Genomic DNA, 19,402 nt, shown 5'->3' on the forward strand with positions numbered 1-19,402 from the left:
TCAAAGGATCTGCAGACCACTACTGTGGACATGTCTTATGGCAGATGCTGCCTAAGACTTGTGCGTGTGTGCATGTATCTAAAATATATATAATTATATTTTTATAATGCCAACAAATTCTGCAGCACATTACAATTAAGCGGGACATGTACAAATAAAAGCAAAGTAACACATAGTTCAACAGTTACAGGAGTAGTGAGGGCCATACTTCTTTCCAAACTAGCTCTAGGTCGGTGAGATTGGATGGAGGCGTCTGTGAACAGCAACCACAGATTCTCAATGAGATTTAAATCTGGACTCTGACTGGGCCATTCAAGCACATGAATATACTTTGATGTAACCCATTACATTGTAGCTCTGGCAGTATGTTTAGGGTCTTTGGACTACTGGAAGAGGACCCTATCACGCCCCACTATCAAGTCCTTTTCAGCCTCTAACAGGTTTTCCTCCAGAATTACCCTAAATTTAGCTCCATTCATTTTCCCATTGACTTTGACCAACTTCCCTGTCACTGCTGAAGAAAAGAATCCCCACATTAACGGTAGTGTTCTAAATTCTCTAAAAAGAAATATAGAGTGCTCTCAGTCTGAGAGACAAAATAGGAATCTTGTGGGTGTGATACCTTTTAATGGCTAACAAAATAAAGTGAATGATGTTACAAAGCAAGCTTTCGAGATGGCTTGCATCTCTTCATCAGGCTGGAAAGCTTGCTTTGTAACATTATTTAATTAATTTTGTTAGCCATTAACCCCTTTACCCCCAAGGGTGGTTTGCACATTAATGACCAGGCCAATTTTAACAATTCTGACCACTGTCCCTTTATGAGGTTATAACTCTGGAACGCTTCAATGGATCCCGGTGATTCTGACATTGTTTTCTCGTGACATATTGTACTCCATGATACTGGTAACATTTCTTTGATATTAGGCAAGGTTCACATTGCGTTAGGGCAATCCGTTAAGCACATAGCGCTAGCGGATTGCGCTAACGGATTGCGCTAACGCAATGTTTATTTTGGGTCCGCGTTCGCCGTCCCCGCTAGCGCAGATCCCCGATCAGCGCTAGCGAGGGATAAACCTCGGACGCACCTCGGACGCTGCAAGCAGTGTCCGAGGTCCGTCACAAAAGAATGGCACATCGCTAGCGCGTGCCGAAAATGGCATGCGCTAGCGATGCGCTACAGGCACAAATCACATTGCTGTCAATGGGTGCGCTAACGGACCAGTTGCACGGCGTTAATTGCGAAATTTTTGCCGTGCAACGCAGTCCATTAGCTTTAACCCATTAACGCAATGTGAACCTAGCCTTACCTGCGTTTATTTGTGAAAAAAACAAAAATTTGGCGAAAAATTTGAAAACCACATTCAAGAAGTTTATTAACCCTTCAGGTGTTTCACAGGAATTTTTGGAATGTTTAAATAAAAATGAACATTTAACTTTTTTTCACAAAAAATTTACTTCAGCTCCAATTTGTTTTATTTCACCAAGGGGAACAGGAGAAAATGGACCCCAAAAGTTGTTGTACAATTTGTCCTGAGTATGCCGATACACCATATCGGAAGCGAAGGAGCGCCATTTTACTTTTCAATGCAAAATTGACAGGAATTGAGATGGGATGCCATGTTGCGTTTGGAGAGCCCCTGATGTGCCTAAACATTGAAACCCCCCACAAGTGACACCATATTGGAAACTAGACCCCCCCCAAGGAACTTATCTAGATGTGTTGTGAGAGCCTTGAACCCCCAAGTGTTTCACTACAGTTTAAAACGCAGAGCCGTGAAAATAAAAAATCTTTTTTTTCCACAAAAATTATTTTTTAGCCCCCAGTTTTGTATTTTCCCAAGGGTAACAGGAGAAATTGGACCCAAAAGTTGTTGTCCAATTTGTCCTGAGTACGCGGATACCCCATATGTGGGGGGAACCACCGTTTGAGTGCATGGCAGAGCTCGGAAGGGAAGGAGCACCATTTGGAATGCAGACAGATGGATTGGTCTGCAGGCATCACATTGCGTTTGCAGAGCCCCTAATGTACCTAAACAGTAGAAACCTCCCACAAGTGACCTCATATTGGAAACTAGACCCCCCAAGGAACTTATCTAGATGTGTTGTGAGAACTTTGAATCCCCAAGTGTTTCACTAGTTTATAATGCAGAGCCGTGAAAATAAAAAATCTTTTTTTTCAACAAAAATTATTTTTTAGCCCCCAGTTTTGTATTTTTCCAAGGGTAACAGGAGAAATTGGACCCCAAAAGTTGTTGTCCAATGTGTCCTGAGTACGCTGATACCCCATATGTTAAGGTAAACCCCTGTTTGGGCACACGGGAGAGCTCGGAAGGGAAGGAGCACTGTTTTACTTTTTCAACACAGAATTGGCTAGAATTGAGATCGGATGCCATGTCACGTTTGGAGAGCCCCTGATGTGCCTAAACAGTGGAAACCCCCCAATTATAACTGAAACCCTAATCCAAACACACCCCTAACCCTAATCCCAATGGTAACCCCAACCACACCCCTAATCCTGACACACCCCTAACCCTAATCCCAACCCTACTCCCAACCGTAAATGTAATCCAAACCCTAACTGTAACTTTAGCCCCAACCCTAACTGTAGCCTTAACCCTAGCCCCAACCCTAGTCCTAATGGGAAAATGGAAATAAAAATTTTTTTTAAATTTTTTTATTTTTCCCTAACTAAGGGGGTGATGAAGGGGGGTTTGATTTACTTTTATAGCGTTTTTTAAGCAGATTTTTATGATTGGCAGCAGTCACACTAAAAGACGGTTTTTATTGCAAAAAATATTGTTTGCGTTACCACATTTTGAGAGCTATAATTTTTCCATATTTTGGTCCACAGAGTCATGTTAGGTCTTGTTTTTTGCGGGACGAGTTGATGTTTTTATTGGTAACATTTTCGGGCACGTGACATTTTTTGATCGCTTTTTATTCCGATTTTTGTGAGGCAGAATGACCAAAAACCAGCTATTCAGGAATTTCTTTTGGGGGGCGTTTATACCGTTCTGCGTTTGGTAAAATTGATAAAGCAGTTTTATTTTTCGGGTCAGTACGATTACAGCGATACCGCATTTATATCATTTTTTATGTTTTGGCGCTTTTATACAATAAAAACTATTTTATAGAAAAAATAATTATTTTTGCATCGCTTTATTCTGAGGGCTGTAACTTGTTTATTTATAACCGTCATTTTGATCGCGTGTTATTCCACTTTTTGTTCGGCGGTATGATAAAGCATTTTTATTTTTACGGTGTTCACTGAAGGAGTTAACCAGTGGGACAGTTTTATAGGTCGGGTTGTTACAGATGCGGCGATACTAAATATGTGTATTTTATGTTTTTTTTTAATTTACATAAAGAAATGTATTTATTGGAACAATATATTTTTTCTTTATTTAGGAATTAAAAATTTTTTTTTTTTTTACACGTTAATATATATATTTTTTTACTTTTTTACATTGTCCCAGGGTGGGACATCACTGTATAGTGTTAGATCACTGATCTGACACTTTGCAAAGCACTGTGTCAGATCAGCGATCTGACAGGCAGTGCAGGCTTGCCGGCGCCTGCTCTCAGCAGGAGCTTGCAAGCCACCTCTCTGCAGGACCCGGAAGGACCCCCGCAGCCATCTTGGATCCGGGGCCTGCAGGGAGGATGGAGGAGACGCTCGGAACAATGCGATCACATAGCGTTGTTCCGAGGGTCTCACGGAAGCACGCAGTGAGCCCCCTCCCTGCGTGATGCTTCCCTATGCCACCGGAATGCTGCGAACATGTTTGATCGCAGTGTTCCGGAGGTTTTTGTGCTGGGAGCGGTCCGTGACTGCTCCTGGCACATAGTGCCGGATGTCAGCTGTAATAATCAACTGACACCCGGCCTCACTCCCTCTGTCAGCGCGGCTGATCGCCTATGACGTACTATCCCGTCCCTGGGAATTAAGTCCCAGATCCCCTTGACGGGATAGTACATCAGAAGGCAGAAAGGTGTTAAGGTTTCAGGGCTGTCGCTGGGCAACATTCAGTTACAGCTTCCTCAAAAGAAGTGGCAAGGCCACTCCAGAGCCTTGAAATGTTTATTATGGAGCCACTCCTTAGTTGCTTAATAGAAGACCCAGTCACGGCCCATCTTCAGTGCTCTTACTGAAGGAAGGAGGCTGTTGGCCAAAATCTCACTATACATGACACATCCATCCTCCCTTTAACCCCTTATTGCCATCGGACGTATAGTACGTCCGATGGCAGTACTCCCGCTTTGATGTGGGCTTCGGCGGTGAGCCCGCATCAAAGCCGGGACATGTAAGCTGTTTTGAACAGCTGACATGTGCTTGCAATAGGCGATCCCCCCTATTAACTAATTAAATGCCGCAGTCAAACTCTGACAGTGGCATTTATCAAGCGCTTCTGGACAGAAATGCGCGCACCGGTGACCCCCCGTCACGCGATCGGGGGTCATCGGTGAGTCGCCATGACAACCAGAGGTCTCCTTGAGATCTCTATGGTTGTTGATGGCGGAGTGCTGTGAGCGCCACCCTGTGGTTGGCACTCATAGCAATGCAGCAATTCAGCTACATAGAGGCAATCTGAGCATCGCTCCTATGTCGCAGAGCCGACCAGGCTATGCCAGCTTCTAGCCTTCCATGCAAGCATGCCAAAAGTAAAAAAAAAAAAAAAAAGTTTTTAAAAATATGAAAAAAAAATAAAAAAAAAGTTTAAATCACCCCCTTTTCGCCTCATTCAAAATAAAATGAAAAAAATGAAACCAGCACATATTTGTTATCGCTGTGTTCAGAATCGCCCAATCTATTAATAATAAAAAGGATTAACCTGATAACTAAACGGTGTAGCTAAAAAAAAAAAAAAAAAATCAAAATGCCAGAATTACTTTTTTTGGTTGCCGCGACATTGCATTAAAATGCAATAACGGGCGATCAAAAGAACGTATCTGCACCAAAATAGTATCATTAAAAACGTTCGCTCTGCGCACAAAAATTAGGCCCTCACCCAACCCAAGATCACAAAAAATGGAGGCAGTACGGGCATCGGAAAATGGCGCAAATTTTTTTTTTAGGAAAGTTTGGAATTTTTTTCACCCTTTAGATAAAAAAGAACCTATACATGTTTGGTGTCTATGAACGCATAATGACCTGGAGAATCATAATGGCAGGTCAGTTTTAGCATTTAATGAACCTAGCAAAAAAAGCCAAACAAAAAACATGTAAGGGATTGCACGGTTTTTGCAATTTCACCCCACTTGGAATTATATTCCTTTTTTCTAGTACAGGACATGGTAAAACCAATGGTGCCTTTCAAAAGTTCAACTAGTCCCACAAAAAATAAGCCCTCACATGGCTATACTGACGGAAAAAAAAAAAAAGTTATGGCTTTGCGAAGAAGGGGAGCGAAAAATAAAAACAAAACAAAAAAATGCTCCGGGGGTTAATAAGATGCAGTTGTCCTGTCTCCTTTGCAGAAAAACACCTCCAAAGTATGTTTCCCTCACCTTATGTAATGGTTGGGACGGTGTTCTTGGGGTTGTACTTCTTCTTCTTCCTCCAAACACGACAAATGGTGTTGATACCAAAAAGGTCTATATTGGTCTCATCTCACCACATGACCTTCTCCTATGCCTCCTCTGGATCATCCAGATGGTCACTGGCAAACTTCAAATAGGCCTGGACATGTGCTGGCGTGAGCAGGGGGACCTTGGGTGCCCTGCAGGATTTTAATCCATGATGGTGTATTGTGTTACTAACTGTAATGTTTGAGACTGGTCCCAGCTCTCTTCAGTTCACTGACCAGGTCCTCCAGTGTAGTTCTGGGCTGATTTCTGACCTTTCTCAGAATCACCCTTACCCCATGAGGGAAGATTTTGCATGGCGCTCCAGACCTTGGAAAATTGACAGTCATCTTCTGTTCATTCCATTTTCTAATAATTGTGCCAACAGTTGTTGCCTTCTCACCAAGCTGCTTGCCTATTGTCCTGTAGCCCATCCCAGCCTTGTGCAAATCTACAATTTTGCCCCGGGTGTCCTCAGACAGCTCTTTGGTCTTGGCCAAGGTGGAAAGGTTGGAGTGTGATTGAGAATTTGGACATGTGTCTTTTATACAGATAACTAGTTCAAACAGGTGCAATTAATACAGGTAAATGAGTACAGAGTGAGAGAGCTATTTTAATAAAAACTAACAGGTCTGTGATGGCTAGAATTCTTGCTGGTTGGTATGTGATCAAATACTTATTTCAAGCAATAAAATGCAATTTAATTATTTAAAAATCATACAATGTGATTTTCTGGTCTTTATTTTTAGATTCTGTCTCTCACAGTTAAAGTGTACCTACGATAAATATTACAGACCTCTCTATGCTTTGTAGGTGGGAAAACTTGCAAAATTAGCAGTGTATCAAATACTTATTTTTCCTTCTGTATAGTGAAGAGCAACAAGGTTTAAAACTTTTGACTTTCAGGCTCCATATCACATCCATTTCTGCTTTGAACTTGAGACTGCCATCATTTTATAGAAGATCATCTTGGATATCTCATACTTAAATTTGACTTGCAACTATTTAGCATATAATCAGTTATGCAGATTCTTGTCATGTCACTGTATTTCTACTTTTTGCTCCTAAAGATCTAAATGTTATTTTTTTATTATTTTGCTAGTATTTTGTAAATCTACCTTGGCTTTCAACACTGCCTGAATCCGTCTGGGCATGCTCTCGATCAGATTCAAACATGTGTCGACCGAAATTTGATCTAAGGTCTCTTCGACTCACTTGGGTATGTATACAATTTTTTCTTCAATTATACCCACAAGTGTTTGATTGGGTTGAGGTCTGGGGACTGTGGGGGCCAATCCAGCACCTCTACTTCATTGTCATTGAACCATTTCTTTGGCAATCTCGATTTATGCTTCGTATTGTTGGAACATTATATCATCCTTTTTATACCCATAGTACTTGAGAGTATGAAGTAACTCATCTTGTAGGATACTCACATATAGCTCAGCATTGAGACCACCATCAATCCTGGTCAAGTATCCAATGCCTTTGGCTGTGAATCAACCCCATATCATCAGGTTTCCTTCAACAAACTTGACATTTCCTTCAATTTCTCAATCCGTTAGCCCCCTTTTCCCTTGCTTTTTTCCGACTCTTTCGCACCTCTAAGAGCCTAGTCCATTGACTTTCGTGTTAAAATCACCAGTTTCAAATCTTTAAATTTTCACTTTTCGTACTTGTTTGCAAACTCGATCCAACGCTTCTTATGACAATTTTTTTTTTCGGGCCAGCATTCCAGACTTGCATAATGTGCTTGCATCAATGTCTTTGATCTATTATAAAGCATATGGGCCACCTCCACTGCCATGTTTGTCATGCCTGAACTGATAGACCTTGGGATGAGCAGACTTATTGACACTGATATTTTGCCCGGATGTCCACCTTTTGGCTTCTGAACGGACGGATTTCAGTTCTAATTCTTCAAACTGTCATGGCACTCACATGATGCAGTTTTGCAATTTTCTTGGCCATAAGACCGCAATCAATGAGCTGGATGACGCCGTTTCTCTTTTCTTGGGAAATGGTCTTCATTCCTGTTCTTCAATTCAAACCAGTGACCTTTCACTTGGGAATCAACCTAGCAACACACTGAGCTATTAAGGAATGTGAGGGCAGGTTGTATTTTGTAGTATTCAGGAAGAAAAATATTTTTCTACCCTAAGGACCAAACAGTAACAATGCACTGACATGACAAGAATCTGCATAACTAATCATATGCTAAATAGTTGCAAGTCAAAATTATGTATGATATATCCAAGAAGATCTTCTATAAAATTATGGTAGTCTCACTATCAAAGCAGTAGTGGATGGTGAGTGTTGTGAATTCTGTGGCAGAGCTCCCTCCTGTGGTCACAAGTGGTACTTCGGCTGGTTCTCTCTGTGAGCTTCCGTTGGTGGAGGAAAGTGGTACTGCGGCTTCTGAGTTTCCTTCCTCAGGTGATGTGGTGAAGTCGTTAGGTGCTGCTCTATTTAACTCCACCTAGTGTTTTGATCCTGGCCTCCAGCCAATGTTCTAGTATTGGACCTGTTTCCTCCTGGATCGTTCCTGTGGCCTGCTGCTCTGCATAGCTAAGTTCCTCTTTGCTATTTGTTTGCTGTTTTTTTTCTGTCCAGCTTGTCAATTTGTTTTTTACTGCTTGCTGGAAGCTCTGGGACGCAGAGGGTGTACCTCCGTGCCGTTAGTTCGGTACGGAGGGTCTTTTTGCCCCCTTTGCGTGGTTTTTGTGTTGACCGCAAAGTTACCTTTCCTATCCTCGCTCTGTTCAGAAAGTTGGGCCTCGCTTTGCTAAATCTATTTCATCTCTACGTTTGTCTTTTCATCTTAACTCACAGTCATTATATGTGGGGGCTGCCTTTTCCTTTGGGGTATTTCTCTGAGGCAAGGTAGGCTTATTTTCTATCTTCAGGCTAGCTAGTTTCTCAGGCCGTGCCGAGTTGCATAGGGAGCGTTAGGCGCAATCCACGGCTGCCTTTAGTGTGGTTGGAGAGGATTGGGGATTGCGGTCAACAGAGTTCCCACGTCTCAGAGCTCGTTCTTGTTTTTTGGGTTATTGCCAGGTCACTGTATGTGCGCTGACCTCTATGTCCATTGTGGTACTGAATTACCTTTCATAACAGTACTGGAGGCCAAAAGTACTAATGATTCCCAATAGAGGGAAAAAAGAAGTTCTGAGACCATTTTTTTTTCTTTGCAATGTGTTTTGCCTTTTTTTTCCCCTAGACATTTGGGTGGTTCAGGACACAGGTGTAGCAATGGACATTAAAGGTCTGTGTGGATCAGCTCACGGCAAGAGTACAAACTATTCAAGACTTTGTGGTTCAGAATTCTATGTTAGAACCGAGAATTCCTATTCCTGATTTGTTTTTTGGAGATAGAACTAAATTTCTGAGTTTCAAAAATAATTGTAAACTATTTCTGGCTTTGAAACCTCGCTCCTCTGGTGACCCAGTTCAACAAGTTAGGATCGTTATTTCTTTTTTGCGTGGCGACCCTCAGGACTGGGCATTTTCTCTTGCGTCAGGAGATCCTGCATTAAGTAATATCGATGCATTTTTCCTGGCGCTCGGATTGCTGTACGATGAGCCTAATTCTGTGGATCAGGCAGAGAAGAATTTGCTGGCTCTGTGTCAGGGTCAGGATGAAATAGAGGTATATTGTCAGAAATTTAGAAAGTGGTCCGTACTCACTCAGTGGAATGAAGGTGCGCTCGCAGCCATTTTCAGAAAAGGTCTCTCTGAAGCCCTTAAGGATGTCATGGTGGGATTTCCTATGCCTGCTGGTCTGAATGAGTCTATGTCTTTGGCCATTCAGATCGGTCGACGCTTGCGCGAGCGTAAATCTGTGCACCATTTGGCGGTATTACCTGAGCTTAAACCTGAGCCTATGCAGTGCGATAGGACTTTGACCAGAGTTGAACGGCAAGAACACAGACGTCTGAATGGGCTGTGTTTCTACTGTGGTGATTCCACTCATGCTATCTCTGATTGTCCTAAGCGCACTAAGCGGTTCGCTAGGTCTGCCACCATTGGTACGGTACAGTCAAAATTTCTTCTGTCTGTTACCTTGATCTGCTCTTTGTCATCGTATTCTGTCATGGCATTTGTGGACTCAGGCGCTGCTCTGAATTTGATGGACTTGGAGTATGCTAGGCGTTGTGGGTTTTTCTTGGAGCCCTTGCAGTGTCCTATTCCATTGAGAGGAATTGATGCTACGCCTTTGGCCAAGAATAAGCCTCAGTACTGGACCCAGCTGACCATGTGCATGGCTCCTGCACATCAGGAGGTTATTCGCTTTCTGGTGTTGCATAATCTGCATGATGTGGTCGTGTTGGGGTTGCCATGGCTACAAGTCCATAATCCAGTATTAGATTGGAAATCCATGTCTGTGTCCAGCTGGGGTTGTCAGGGGGTACATGGTGATGTTCCATTTCTGTCTATCTCATCATCCACCCCTTCTGAGGTTCCTGAGTTCTTGTCTGATTACCGGGATTTATTTGATGAGCCCAAGTCCGATACCCTACCTCCGCATAGGGATTGTGATTGTGCTATCGATTTGATTCCTAGTAGTAAATTCCCAAAAGGTCGACTGTTTAATTTATCTGTGCCTGAGCACGCCGCTATGCGGAGTTATGTGAAGGAGTCTTTTGGGAAGGGGCATATTCGCCCGTCATCATCGCCATTAGGAGCAGGGTTCTTTTTTGTAGCCAAGAAGGATGGTTCACTGAGACCTTGTATAGATTACCGCCTTCTAAATAAGATCACGGTTAAATTTCAGTACCCCTTGCCATTGTTATCTGATTTGTTTGCTCGGATTAAGGGGGCTAGTTGGTTCACCAAGATAGATCTTCGTGGTGCGTATAATCTTGTGCGTATTAAGCGAGGCGATGAGTGGAAAACTGCATTTAATACGCCCGAGGGCCATTTTGAGTGTCTAGTAATGCCATTCGGACTTGCCAATGCTCCATCAGTGTTTTAGTCCTTTATGCATGACATCTTCCGAGAGTACCTGGATAAATTCCTGATTGTGTACTTAGATGACATTTTGATCTTCTCGGATGATTGGGAGTCTCATGTGAAGCAGGTCAAAACAGTGTTTCAGGTCCTGCGTGCTAATTCTTTGTTTGTGAAGGGATCAAAGTGTCTCTTTGGTGTTCAGAAGGTTTCATTTTTGGGGTTCATCTTTTCCCCTTTTACTATCGAGATGGACCCTGTTAAGGTCCAAGCCATCCATAATTGGACTCAGCCGACATCTCTGAAAAGTCTGCAAAAGTTCCTGGGCTTTGCTAATTTTTATCGTCGCTTCATCTGCAATTTTTCTAGTATTGCAAAACCATTGACCGATTTGACCAAGAAAGGTGCTGATTTGGTCAATTGGTCTTCTGCTGCGGTGGAAGCTTTTCAAGAGTTGAAGCATCGTTTTTCTTCTGCCCCTGTGTTGTGTCAACCAGATGTTTCGCTTCCGTTCCAGGTCGAGGTTGATGCTTCTGAGATTGGAGCAGGGGCTGTTTTGTCGCAGAGAAGTTCTGATTGCTCGGTGATGAAACCATGCGCCTTCTTTTCCAGGAAGTTTTCCCCTGCTGAGCGAAATTATGATGTGGGCAATCAAGAGTTGCTGGCCATGAAGTGGGCATTCGAGGAGTGGCGTCATTGGCTTGAAGGAGCTAAGCATCGCGTGGTGGTCTTGACTGATCATAAGAACTTGACTTATCTTGAGTCTGCTAAGCGGTTGAATCCTAGACAGGCTCGTTGGTCGCTGTTTTTTGCCCGTTTTGACTTTGTGATTTCGTACCTTCCGGGCTCTAAAAATGTGAAGGCGGATGCTCTGTCTAGGAGTTTTGTGCCCGACTCTCCGGGTTTGTCTGAGCCGGCGGGTATCCTCAAAGAGGGAGTAATTGTGTCTGCCATCTCCCCTGATTTGCGGTGGGTGCTGCAAAAATTTCACGCTAATAAACCTGATCGTTGCCCAGCGGAGAAACTGTTTGTCCCTGATAGGTGGACGAATAAAGTTATCTCTGAGGTTCATTGTTCGGTGTTGGCTGGTCATCCTGGAATCTTTGGTACCAGAGAGTTAGTGGCTAGATCCTTTTGGTGGCCATCTCTGTCGCGGGATGTGCGTACTTTTGTGCAGTCCTGTGGGATTTGTGCTCGGGCTAAGCCCTGCTGTTATCGTGCCAGTGGGTTGCTTTTGCCCTTGCCGGTCCCAAAGAGGCCTTGGACACATATCTCTATGGATTTTATTTCAGATCTTCCCGTCTCTCAAAAGATGTCAGTCATTTGGGTGGTCTGTGATCGCTTCTCTAAGATGGTCCATTTGGTACCCTTGTCTAAATTGCCTTCCTCCTCTGATTTGGTGCCATTGTTTTTCCAGCATGTGGTTCGTTTACATGGCATTCCAGAGAATATCGTTTCTGACAGAGGTTCCCAGTTTGTGTCGAGGTTTTAGCGAGCCTTTTGTGGTAGGATGGGCATTGACTTGTCTTTTTCCTCGGCTTTCCATCCTCAGACTAATGGCCAGACCGAACGAACCAATCAGACCTTGGAAACATATCTGAGATGCTTTGTTTCTGCTGATCAGGATGACTGGGTGTCCTTTTTGCCTTTGGCTGAGTTCGCCCTTAACCCCTTCATGACCGGGGGATTTTTCATTTTTCCGTGTTCGTTTTTCGCTCCCCTCCTTCCCAGAGCCATAACTTTTTTATTTTTCCGTCAATTTGGCCATGTGAGGGCTTATTTTTTGCGGGACGAGTTGTACTTTTGAACGACATCATTGGTTTTAGCATGTCGTGTACTAGAAAACGGGAAAAAAATTCCAAGTGCGGTGAAATTGCAAAAAGTGCAATCCCACATTGGTTTTTTGTTTGGCTTTTTTGCTAGGTTCACTAAATGCTAAAAATGCTAAAAATGACCTGCCATTATGATTCTCCAGGTCAGTACGAGTTCATATTTAAGTAAATAGGGCAGCACACTGCAGCGCCAAAACATGCAAACTTGAAAACACAAAATTTGAACTGCATTACTGCACTGAAAATATGAAAAATGAGAGCTTTTAGCGCATAAAAATGGCCAATTTTATGTGTACCTCGTAGCCACGATAAGGCATCTCTCTTATACGAGGTAGGTCAAGCGTAGGGCCTCGTATAAGAGAGATGCCTTATCGTGGCTACGAGGTACACATAAAATTGGCCATTTTTATGCGCTAAAAGCTCTCATTTTTCATATTTTCAGTGCAGTAATGCAGTTCAAATTTTGTGTTTTCAAGTTTGCATGTTTTGGCGCTGCAGTGTGCTGCCCTATTTACTTAAATATATACGAGTTGGCGACTCTGGGTTCAGCACCTGTTCACACTGTGTCTATGTTTGGATGTGCAGATCAGGTTTTTTGAAAAGTACGAGTTCATAGACACCTAACATGACTAGGTTATTTTTTATCTAAGTGGTGAAAAAAATTTCCAAACTTTGCTAAAAAAAAAAAAAAAATTGCGCCATTTTCCGATACTCGTAGCGTCTCCATTTTTCATGATCTGGGGTCGGTTGAGGGCTTATTTTTTGCGTGCCGAGATGACGTTTTTAATGATAGCATTTTGGTGCAGATACGTTCTTTTGATCGCCCGTTATTGCATTTTAATGCAATGTCGCGGCGACCAAAAAAACGTAATTCTGGCGTTTCGAATTTTTTTCCCGCTACGCTGTTTAGCGATCAGGTTAATACTTTTTTTTAATTGATAGATCGGGCGATTCTGAGCGCGGCGATACCAAATATGCGTAGATTTGATATTTTTTTTATTGATTTATTTTGATTGGGGCGAAAGGGGGGTGATTTAAACTTTTATGTTTTTTTATTTTTTTCACATTTTTTTAAACTTTTTTTCTTAACTTTTGCCATGCTTCAATAGCCTCCATGGGAGGCTAGAAGCTGGCACAGCACGATCGGCTCTGCTACATAGCAGCGATCTGATCGCTGCTATGTAGCAGAAATGGAGGTGTGCTGTGAGCGCCGACCACAGGGTGGCGCTCACAGCCACCGCTCATCAGTAACCATAGAGGTCTCTGGGACCTCTATGGCTACAATATACAAGCATCGCCGACCCCGATCATGTGACGGGGGTCGGCGATGACGTCATTTTCGGCCGGAAGCGGTAGTTAAATGCCGCAGTCTGCGTTTGACAGCGGCATTTAACTAGTTAATAGGTGCGGGCAGATCGCGATTCTGCCCGCACCTATTGCGGGCACATGTCAGCTGTTCAAAACAGCTGACATGTCCCGGCTTTGATGCGGGCTCACCGCGGAGCCCTGCATCAAAGCAGGGGAGCCGGCATCGGACGGTATAGTACGTCCGATGCCGGTAAGGGGTTAATAATCGGGCCAGCTCGGCTACCTTGGTTTCACCGTTTTTCTGCAACTCTGGGTTCCATCCTCGTTTCTCTTCAGGGCAGGTTGAGTCTTCGGACTGTCCTGGTGTGGATACTGTGGTGGACAGGTTGCAGCAGATTTGGACTCATGTAGTGGACAATTTGACTTTGTCCCAGGAGAAGGCTCAACGTTTCGCTAATCGCAGACGCTGTGTGGGTCCCCGACTTCGGGTTGGGGACTTGGTTTGGTTATCTTCTCGTCATATTCCTATGAAGGTTTCCTCTCCTAAGTTTAAACCTCATTTTATTGGTCCGTATAGGATTTCTGAGGTTCTTAATCCTGTCTTTTCGTCTGACCCTTCCAGATTCTTTTTCCATACATAACGTATTCCATAGGTCATTGTTGCGGAGAAACGTGGCACCTATGGTTCCATCTGTTGATCCTCCTGCCCCGGTTTTGGTGGAGGGGGAGTTGGAGTATATTGCGGAGAAGATTTTGGATTCTCGTGTTTCAAGGCGGAAACTCCAGTATCTGGTTAAGTGGAAGGGTTATGCTCAGGAAGATAATTCCTGGGTCTTTGCCTCTGATGTCCATGCTCCCGATCTTGTTCGTGCCTTTCATATGGCTCATCCTGGTCGTCCTGGGAGCTCTGGTGAGGGTTCGGTGACCCCTCCTCAAGGGGGGGGTACTGTTGTGAATTCTGTGGCAGAGCTCCCTCCTGTGGTCACAAGTGGTACTTCGGCTGGTTCTCTCTGTGAGCTTCCGTTGGTGGAGGAAAGTGGTACTGCGGCTTCTGAGTTTCCTTCCTCAGGTGATGTGGTGAAGTCGTTAGGTGCTGCTCTATTTAACTCCACCTAGTGCTTTGATCCTGGCCTCCAGCCAATGTTCTAGTATTGGACCTGTTTCCTCCTGGATCGTTCCTGTGGCCTGCTGCTCTGCATAGCTAAGTTCCTCTTTGCTATTTGTTTGCTGTTTTTTTTCTGTCCAGCTTGTCAATTTGTTTTTTACTGTTTGCTGGAAGCTCTGGGACGCAGAGGGTGTACCTCCGTGCCGTTAGTTCGGTACGGAGGGTCTTTTTGCCCCCTTTGCGTGGTTTTTGTAGGGTTTTGTGTTGACTGCAAAGTTACCTTTCCTATCCTCGCTCTGTTCAGAAAGTTGGGCCTCACTTTGTTAAATCTATTTCATCTCTACGTTTGTCTTTTCATCTTAACTCACAGTCATTATATGTGGGGGCTGCCTTTTCCTTTGGGGTATTTCTCTGAGGCAAGGTAGGCTTATTTTCTATCTTCAGGCTAGCTAGTTTCTCAGGCCGTGCCGAGTTGCATAGGGAGCGTTAGGCGCAATCCACGGCTGCCTTTAGTGTGGTTGGAGAGGATTAGGGATTGCGGTCAACAGAGTTCTCACGTCTCAGAGCTCGTTCTTGTTTTTTGGATTATTGCCAGGTCACTGTATGTGCGCTGACCTCTATGTCCATTGTGGTACTGAATTACCTGTCATAACAGGTGAGGCATGGAGCCTGAAAGTAAAAAGTTCAAAACATTGTTACACTTTTGCTCTTCACTGTATCTCTCCCATCCTGCTATATATGTGTGCATCCTGGGCCCCTTCCTGGTGTACATGTCTCCTATCCTGGTATATATATCCCTCGTTCTGCCTCTGTGTTAAAAAAAAAACCCCAAAAAAACAAAAGCTCCAACACGTTCTTCTCACCTTTGTTAGATCCCACAATGTGCAGCGTCCTCTTCTGCAAATGGCGCAGAGGCCGGTAGCTGACATCGGCATGCCTGCCATGGCGACGCATGATGTTACTGCCATACAACACCAACGCCTGGCATGCCAACATCAGCTGCCAGCCTCCGATTCGCCGTTGACATGTATTGCAGTGCAGGGAGCCTGAGGATCCCTTCACTGTAATACACTTCAGTGTGTCCTCGGTAGTCGCTGGCATCAGCGGGCCACCTTCCAGTACAAGTCTGGTTGCGGTCTCACCCTCTAGAACCCCGATCTTTACACCCCTGGGTACTTGCTACTTTGTGTTGTATATCACATAAAATCCCAATAAAATACATTTAAGTTTACAGGTGTAACGTAAAACAATGTGGAAAAGTTCATGTGTTAGGAATACTTTTTCAAGGCACTGTAAGCACTAATGTTAGGAAACAAAAATAATTAAAGTATAAGCTCCTTTTTTCTACTTGCAGTTTACACAGTTTATGAATCACTTCCGTATTTTGAAGCCCTTGGCACATTTTGCTACACGATCTCACTGCCATTTGTGATTTCCATTCACTTTCCTTACATTTTGAAAATATATCTGGTCCTGTTACCTGCCGGTAAGGCTTCAGAAAACTTATACATGTTTGTATGTCTGTATCATTGCTTGAATGACATGAAGATGTTGTCACTTAGGTGTGTTGTACACGTGCAGCCATCTGTACTCTAAAAGAAAGTTGTATCTGAAGCAGCAAGAGTTAAAGCTAAAAGTGAAGTAAGGTGAGTAACAAACATCATAATGTATAGTGAAATAATTTTATTATTCTAAGAACGTTTCCGCCCAAAATGTAAAATTGGTTACATCTGAGTAAATTAGTCAAGTTGCAGCAGCAGCCAATGTTATCTTTGTTTTACATATAAAATACTGGCAAGTTTCTATTTAGTTACAGCCTTCATTTTTGCAATAGTAAAATGGGAAATGCAGACATTTTGGTAGTCACATTTGAACTCGCTTCATAGAAAGTCAAAACAAAAAAATTGCATCAACCCATTGCTGGCAAGGCCATTTGTTGTATTTTCAGCCCATTCTATTAAGAACCACAACTTTTTTTTTTCTTTTCCAATTAAATGGAATCGGTCAGTGAGATCAACCCTTCTAAGTTGTCTATAAGGGCATGTAGGTCATAGGAAGCTGAATAAAATTATACCTTGATATTTGTGATCCGGCATCTTATGCCAGAAAAATCCATGTCTTTCTTTTATGTAAATGAACTATTAAGATCTATGGGCTGGACACTGATCTCCCTGAGAATCTGCCACCAAACTTTAATTTACATGAAAGGGGAGTTACCAGTGTGAGACATGCAGATCAGATGTCAAACGGGTGTCACATTTCTTTGGAAGACCTGGATTTATATGGTTATGTCGGGTAATGAATCCCAGGTCTTCTTTAGAGATGGTGCGATTTGTGTCCCATATTAAATGGATTTCATTTCCTCTGGTGCTGAAGAGGTTAACGGCCCATTGTATGCTGGCCAGAAACATGCAGCTCCATTTCAGCTGCTTCTGATCTGGTCGTAACCTCTTCCTAAAAAAACAACAACTCGTCAAGACCTTCTTATCCCTGGCAGTGAAAGATTCATCTTCCTCTGCTGTCTGCTAAAGCTAAGTGGTTGGAGTAGTGTTCTGTGGGTTGTTGTAGTACGTGTGTGTTTATCTCCTGGTTCCTGGTCCCATTTAGTTTATTCCCCCCTGTCCTGATACTCCTTCCTATTGTTGGTTAGTGCTTTTGTATGATAGAGGTTTTCTATTATCCCTATTTTGTCTTTGTGTCTTGTTTATTTTACATTTGTGTCTCAAGGGGTGAGGGAGAGATCAGGTCAGGGTTTAACAGGCGCATATAGTAAGGTCGGAGACTCGGGCCTCTCTACCTTCAAGAGTACCCCTGAGACAGGGATAGTTAGGGTCCCAGTTCCATGGACGGTTTGAGCCCCCTCCCCTTCCTTACTGAAGACAGTCACAGCATGACATCACAAGAGCCAAATGTCTGTCATAACATAAGATAAAACAATGAGCAAATGCAATGCAGTAAATTAATAAATAGTAACAGTACATGTAGATAACATAGGGTTGTTAGTTAACACTGTTTTGATCAACAAGGTGACAATCATCAGACAAGAATCCAATAGAAAATTTATGGAAGGAAGTAAAGCTCAGAATTTAGGGAATGTTCTAGATTTGAAGAATGTTTGTGTAGAAAATGACACCTGAGCAATGCATGTGACGTGTTCAATACTTATTTCACCTGTTTGTTGATATGTTACCACAATATTCTAATAGCATTATCAGTATAAATACATTGAGTCATATGAGATGCAGAAAACAAATGCAACTTAACATTAAGAGTTCATACCATCAACTATATGCGTTATTGACTATCGCAGACTTCTTTTTATCCTGAATGCAGACTTGTTTTAACATGTTATGGATATATTTTTTCGCTGGTTTGACACAAACTTATTTTATCAAATTCCATGAGAACCCCATGGAATAGTGGTTTACAAAAGTATTCACTTTTTAACTATTGTTAGATAGAAAACATTCGGCACTATAAGGTGAATCCAAATGTAACTTAATTTCAAGCTTAACCCAACCAGTGATGAACAGATAATTAATCCAACCTTTTGGCTACATAGCCGCCTTTTTCAAGGATATCTGTGAGTACAAACGTGAACACACTGCATAATATATAAAGCAATTAATATTCATAAAAACCATCACATGTCAAAGAAATAGCCATAATTATTAAGCTTCTTATCAAAGTGTAGAATTCCAGAGTCATAAAGATATCCTATTCATAAACTTCATGAGATAAAAATTTAAAAATATGTCACGGTCTAAAAAACAAAAGGAATATATACATATAGTTACATACAAAGAAATATGGCATAGTGATATTGATCATAATGGTATCCTAAAATTCAATAAATGAGGTCATCTTCATATCATATGAAAGAGAAGAGGGAAAAAAAAAGAAACGACAAAAAGGGAAAGAAAATTCCTATTTTTTATTAATTTTGATTATTTGTTTCCTTCTTATATGTTATGGGGAGTGGGAGTGAATACTTACACAAGCCACTGTAGTCATTTTATCTGGATACATCGATTTTATTCTATGTGCAGGTGATATTCGTGTTTTTTTGCTTATTTATGTAGCATAACATTTTTGCCATTTAGTGGTTATATAAGTACCAGTGATTATTTTCTTTCTATATTTTACTCAGTGACTGCTTGCAGATGTCAGATATCACCAGGGCACAAAAATCCAGTTTCACTGTGTTTTATCTCTATAGCGACACCCACAATAATTAGTATTACACTTAATATTTTTGCAATTGAAAAAAAAATCAATTTAAAAGTGACAATTAATATGAAGCACTTCCTTCTGTCAACTGTGCAAAAATGGTTCAAAAAGTGATCAATCCAAACAGTAAAAATCTAAGCATTTATAAGTAAAGGAAACATAATTACTAAACTTTTGCTGAGGAGATTTCTACTCAAATTTTAAAGCTTTGGTTAGAAATCCATTTTAATGTGGATGTCCATTTAAACAGAAAAAAATGGGCTACATTGTAAATAACAAAATAAGCATTACTTAAAGCACGTGCGAGTTGCTATAGTAGACAAGTTGTAGATGGGAAATTGGCACACGGCCCGGTCAACAAAACCAAGGGGCTGCAGAAAGGCAGCGATGGAGCACTAGGGGCTTCAAT

At 42.3% G+C, this 19,402-nt stretch overlaps 1 protein-coding gene across 2 annotated transcripts in view; it reads left to right on the forward strand.

Moving 5' to 3' along the window:
* HACD4 (3-hydroxyacyl-CoA dehydratase 4) overlaps nt 1-19,402 on the forward strand; it is a 53,097-nt gene that overhangs the window by 9,249 nt on the left and 24,446 nt on the right. For both annotated transcript variants that reach the window (XM_069765995.1, XM_069766005.1), the window contains exons 6-7: nt 16,118-16,249; nt 16,326-16,409. In XM_069765995.1, coding sequence (XP_069622096.1) covers nt 16,118-16,249; nt 16,326-16,408 — 215 coding nt within the window. In that variant the 3' untranslated portion in view covers nt 16,409. The remainder of the gene's footprint in view (nt 1-16,117; nt 16,250-16,325; nt 16,410-19,402) is intronic.

This window comes from Ranitomeya imitator, chromosome 1, assembly GCF_032444005.1.
Source record: "Ranitomeya imitator isolate aRanImi1 chromosome 1, aRanImi1.pri, whole genome shotgun sequence".
NCBI lineage: Eukaryota > Metazoa > Chordata > Amphibia > Anura > Dendrobatidae > Ranitomeya > Ranitomeya imitator.